Source organism: Ovis aries, chromosome 15, assembly GCF_016772045.2.
Source record: "Ovis aries strain OAR_USU_Benz2616 breed Rambouillet chromosome 15, ARS-UI_Ramb_v3.0, whole genome shotgun sequence".
Classification (NCBI taxonomy): Eukaryota; Metazoa; Chordata; class Mammalia; order Artiodactyla; family Bovidae; genus Ovis; species Ovis aries.
The window spans coordinates 48523675-48529947 of NC_056068.1; the positions used below are offsets into that span (position 1 = coordinate 48523675).

At 37.0% G+C, this 6273-nt stretch overlaps 1 protein-coding gene across 1 annotated transcript; it reads right to left on the bottom strand.

Annotated features, from left to right (window-relative positions):
- Window positions 1-2961: 2961 nt before the first annotated feature.
- On the bottom strand, window positions 2962-3942 carry LOC101111904 (olfactory receptor 51L1-like). Its single transcript, XM_004016672.2, has one exon. It carries the CDS (start codon window positions 3940-3942, stop codon window positions 2962-2964), a length of 981 nt encoding a protein of 326 aa, XP_004016721.2.
- Between the last annotated feature and the right edge of the window lie 2331 nt (window positions 3943-6273).

Sequence of the window (6273 nt, forward strand, 5' to 3'; positions counted from 1 at the left end):
TTCTTTTAAAAATGTGTTTTACTGATAATCTTTTTTGACTCTGATTTTGAACCTTGTAATACTAATTTAAATGTTAACAAATCTATCATCGATTCACTCAAATAAGATTTTGTTGATTACACATGTCATAGCTTGCTAATCTTCCTGCACTGTTATATTTAAGATACTCATTGACAATTAGTTTTTTCAGGAGTTGAAAAATACAAGTAATTACTACAACAGAAGTAATAGTTCTCATAAATAATATTTACTCAGTTATTAAAATAAATTCACCATCCAATAACAGTTCATGAAAATAAGAGGCTATTTCTATCCCACCACTAGAAAAATCTTCACACTTCTATCTTCCAATATCTTGTTGTGAAATTACCAGAGAAATGAATAGAACTTACTTCCTTCACTGGCATGGGATGCCTCAGAAATATCCTTACACTTAGCTTTTTGTAATATTAACTTAAATCATTGGAGAAGGAAATGGCAACCCACTGCAGTATTATTGTCTGGAAAACCCCATGGACAGATGAGCCTGGGTGGGCTACAGTTCATGGAGTCGCAAACAGTCAGTCGGACACAACTGAATAACTGAGCACAATTTAAATTACTTTGACATCATCCAAGTTGGATATGTTCAAATATCTCAGATTTAGAGGATTGTTATTAGTCAGTGAAACTATACTCCTTTACTGTATGGTCTGTATATTCCTCAGGTAAAAATCATAGGAACAAATTTAAAAAAAAAAAAGCAATTTCATCTCTCACTGATAAATTCTTTGACAACCAAGATCATAAGCTCAATTTTGAATGATTTACTCTAATGGCAAGAAAATGATTTACAAATATTCACATTTACAGCTACAAGATAGAGCACTACTGAGACCACAAAGCCTGAACTAGACGTGTGTAGCTGAGAGCAGATACAAATATGAAAGGCAGACTGCTTGCAGAAGCACATCCTTAGGCTGTTTTCCAGATCTGCTCTGTTCTGTCTTGACCACAGTGAGGTGAATCAACAGGTCCCTTTGCTCTCTGACTTCTGGTTTGACTTGATCTCTAATGGAAATGCAGGAAGCAAGAATCCAGAACATACAGTTGGAATGTTTACCCCCTTGGCTCCCCAACAACCTTCACTGTGGCTTCCTCATGGTGGCTGCATCTTTCCACAGAAAGGGAAAGCTCATGCTAGGTGTCCTTCTCCACATGCTGTCCTTCCCATGTTCTGGTAAAAAATTTTGTTCCCTTGCCACTTCAGGACTAACGTTGGCATCAAATTCCCTTCTGTAGTACTATCTACATCAATGATATATTTATAAAATATGTATAAAAATATTTCTTCTTGGTTTTACCAAATCTTGTCCACATATTTTCAATGACCCCTGATGACTGTATCAAAGTCTTTATATTATCCAGTTTGAGAACAATTTTATTTTTTCCCGACAGAACCTTAATTAAGACAAAGGAGAAGTGTCTCATATACATATATAAACCTCTGTTACTTTCTATCTCTGTCTTTGTGTTCATCACCATCACTATCACTATTGGCCAACTTAATATATGTTGAAGTTCTAATATGTATAATTTTCTCCCACTTTTTACAGGAAGCCTGATGTTCATTTTTTGGTTAATCAAATGAAAAAGTCTTTTTTCTCCCAGAATGGGGGATTCACCTCAGAAATATCAGTTGTTCAAGTGTAAGAGGGAAAGTGTCAGGTAAATCTTTGGATATTTAGTTTTTCACCACAGTTGAACACAGTTCAGTGGATCCCTTTCATATAAAATCTACATTCATATCTGATTTAATTGTTAACGTAATTTTCACAGATTTTTTTTTCTGTTTTCAATTCACTTGGAACTGCAGAGTTTGTTCTCTATTTTTATTTTTATTCTGTTCCCTGAGCTGGTTTTCTTTCTAAATGAATTTTTAAAACTATGATTCCTAATAGTTTTAATTTTTAAAATTATCTTATGTATTCTTTCTGTTCAGAGTATCTAGAAATAATCCTGAAAAAAATGTGTTTATTATGTTTTTCAGCTTCCCTTTATTTAACCAAGGAGGGATCTTTGAGGGTGATTTAAAATAGTATTTGTACAAAACAAATGTGTTCTCTTTGAGCCCTCTTTCTAACTATCTTAGATCCATTTCTATTCTCCCATCAGAATATGTACTTTAATCTTGGGTGATGAAAATGTGTTTCCTCTTATTTCCTAGGGAATTGTGTAAGACAGCAAGATCCTTGGATGACTATAGTTTATGGTGATGGGGGGAAGGGTTCTCTCTTGCTCTATTTTTGTTAAAAGTTGTGTACATAAGATATTACACCTAATAGGAGTGTACACTGATCAAGGGATTTTGATGTGTTCACTATATTTCATGAATATAGATTCCCTCTATTGTGAAGTTTGGATTTCTCTTCTAGTTTTCTCCATTGAAGAAAACTAACTTTATTCATTGCCCAGATTTTTTTCTGACAATCATTTCAATAGAAGTAAAGGAAATAAAGAAATGTAATAGTTTCATTTATTTCATCTCTAAATTTAAACATCCACTTGCTTACAATTTGACTCAAAATATGGAGTGTGAAGTCTACTTTGACATAATGGAAAGAAAATGTAATGAGTTATCAATATCAATTTTGCTGTATATTATGTCTTTTACCATTGAGTTATTCAGTGAATTTCTCCATTTTAGTTATAACATAGAAAATTGGACTTCCCTTCAATGGAAAATAGCTCCATAAAATATTTGAAAAAATTAACCCCACTTATTAATTCTCCTGACACAAGGGTTTTTAGATGCTTTAAAGCTAGGAAATAATGATAGAAACTGAAATGTTTTTCTTGAAGGGACATGTGGAATTTGTGAGCTATTATAGAATTATTATATACCAAATGTGTCCAAGAATTTCTAACAGGTTAATCTTTAGGATGAAGGCAATGGATGCAAAAGTTGAAATATCAGAGAATCTAAGTGCGAGCAAGCTGTATCCTTTTGGATAATAATATCCCTAGGAAGCCTTGGCGAATCTGCTTTGTCTTGATGCTATAAATAATTGGGTTGAGAACCGGTGGAACTAACAGGTAAATATCTGCCATGATAATATGAATAATGGGAGAAGAATGTTTTGCAAAACGATGCACTAAGGACAACCCTATCATCGGCACATATAGAATGAGCACAGCACAAATATGGGAGACACATGTACTGAGGGCTTTGAGTTTCCCTCCCTGGGATGCAATGCGCAACACAGAGTGGAGGATGAAAGTATAAGATAAAAAGATTCCTAGAGAATCTACACCCCAATAAAATGCAACAACAAACAAGCCATACAAAACATTGAATGAGATGTCAGAACAGGCCAATAGGATGACATCTTGATGTAAACAGAAGGAGTGGGAGAGAACATGGGAGTGACAGAAAGAAAATGTGGGGATACGAACAAGAACAACAGGGAGGACAGTGGAGCATCTGATTACGATGAAGACCCCGATATAGACAATGCGTTGTGGGGTAAGTTTGCTGGAATACCTCAAAGGATCGCAGATGGCAACATAGCGGTCAAAAGCCATGGCTAGGAGCACAGCTGATTCCATTAGAGAAAAAGTATGAATAAAATACATCTGGGCTACACAAGTATTCATCTCAATCTCCTTAGCATCAAACCAGAAGATTCTCAGTACTGTGGGCAGGGTGGAGATGGACATGCCCATGTCTGTGAGGGACAGCATGGCCAGGAAGTAGAACATGGGCTTATGGAGACTCTTGTCAGTGTGGATGATGTGAAGAACTGTACAGTTGCCCACTATTCCAATCAGATAGAACACACAAAAGGGGATGGAAATAAAGTGTTGAACATCCTCGTACCCAGGGATCCCAGAAAGGTAGAATGAAGGTGTCTGTCCAATACTGGAATTAGTGCCTGTCATGACATTGTTCCAAGAAGCCATTTTTCTATGATTAGAGTGTGAACTCCTAAAAGGAAGAAAAACATACAACATTGAGAAGATAGCAGGTCATGTTTTTATATTAGATTTTTTCTTAATGCTTGCTTTGTAGGGGCATTATTCATACAGATTTAGAAATTACTTTGAATCATGTTAATATATTACTGTTTAATCCACCTGACCTGCCTCCTGAGAAACCTATATGCAGGTCAGGAAGCAACAGTTAGAACTGGACATGAAACAATAGACTGGTTTCAAATAGGAAAAGGAGTACATCAGGGCTGTATATTGTCACCCTGCTTATTAAACTTATATGCAGAGTACATCATGAGAAACACTGGGCTAGAAGAAGCACAAGCTGGAATCAAGATTGCCGGGAGAAATATCAATCACCTCAGATATGCAGATAACACCACCCTTATGGCAGAAAGTGAAGAGAAGCTAAAAAGCCTCTTGGTGAAAGTGAAAGAGGAGAGTGAAAAAGTTGGCTTAAAGCTCAACATTCAGAAAATGAAGATCATGGCATCCGGTCCCATCACTTCATGGGAAATAGATGGGGAAACAGTGGAAACAGTGTTAGACTTTATTTTTTGGGGCTCCAAAATCACTGCAGATGGTGATTGCAGCCATGAAATTAAAAGATGCTTACTCCTTGGAAGGAAAGTTATGACCAACCTAGACAGCATATTCAAAAGCAGAGACATTACTATGTCAACAAAGGTCCGTCTAGTCAAGGCTATGGTATTTCCAGTGGTCATCTATGGATGTGAGGGTTGGACTGTAAAGAAAGCCGAGCACCGAAGAATTGATGCTTTTGAACTGTGTTGTTGGAGAAGACTCTTGAGAGTCCCTTGGACTGCAAGGAGATCCAACCAGTCCATTCTAAATGAGATCAGTCCTGGAAAGAATGATGCTAAAGCTGAAAATCCAGTACTTTGGCCACATCATGCTAAGTGTTGACTCATTGGAAAAGACCCTGATGCTGGGAGGGATTGGCAGCAGGAGGAGATGGGAACGACAGAGGATGAGTTGGCTAGATGGCATCACAGACTCGATGGACGTGAGTTTGAGTAAACTTCTGGAGTTGGTGATGGACCGGGAGGCCTGGTGTGCTGCAATTCATGGGATCACAAAGAGTCAGACATGCCTGAGCGACTAAACTGAACTGAACTGAATCCTTAAAATGATTTGTGATTATTATACTGTTATCTGTCAATCTTTTAGGCTGCTGATTCTGGATTTTGAATGATTCATAGAATGTCCTTTCCACCCCTAAGTGTATGATATAGTCTTCTCCATTTTCTACTATTATTTTCATAGGTTAGTTTCAGTTGTATCATTTACTTTTATTTTTGATTGTGATGTAAGGTAGAATATTTTCCCAGACCCTGACCTCTCTATGTTAAGTATTCATTTAACATTCATTTCACTCTGACAATGACACTTGGTGGAGGCATTTTAGAATGAATGTCAGAAAAAGCTTAGGCAATAAATGAATAAAGTTTGTTTTATCCAATGGAAAAAATCACACAAGACTAATCAAGTCATGCAGGATATAAAATTGATATTTCAAAAAAAAAAACACTGCATATGCAGCAAGTAGGTTATCAATTAGAGAGGTACATAAATCAGCCCTCAAACTGATTTAAATGTGAACCAGAAGTCCCCAAGCATCTAAGGGTAAATAAGTGCCTACCTAATTGACATAGGAATGAGGTTCATGACATTGTACAGGAGACAGGGATCAAGACCATCCCCATGGAAAAGAAATGCAAAAAAGCAAAATGGCTGTCTGGGGAGGCCTTACAAATAGCTGTGAAAAGAGGAGAGGTTAAAACCAAAGGAGAAATGGAAAGATATAAGCATCTGAATGCAGAGTTCCAAAGAATAGCAAGAAGAGATAAGAAAGCCTTCTTCAGCAATCAATGCAAAGAAATAAAGGAAAAGAACAGAATGGGAAAGACTAGAGATCTCTTCAAGAAAACTAGAGATACCAAGGGGACATTTCATGCAAAGATGGGCTCGATAAAGGACAGAAGTGGTATGGACCTAACAGAAGCAGAAGATATCAAGGAGAGGAGGCAAGAATACACGGAAGAACTGTACAAAAAATATCTTCACGACACGGATAATCACAATGGTGTGATCACTCATCTAGAGCCAGACATCCTGGAATGCAAAGTCAAGTGGGCTTTACAAAGCATCACTACAAACAAAGCTAGTGGAGGTGATGGAATTCCAGTTGAGCTGTTTCAAATCCTGAAAGATGATGCTGGGAAAGTGCTGCACTCAATATGCCAGCAAATTTGGAAAACTCAGCAGTGATCACAGGAC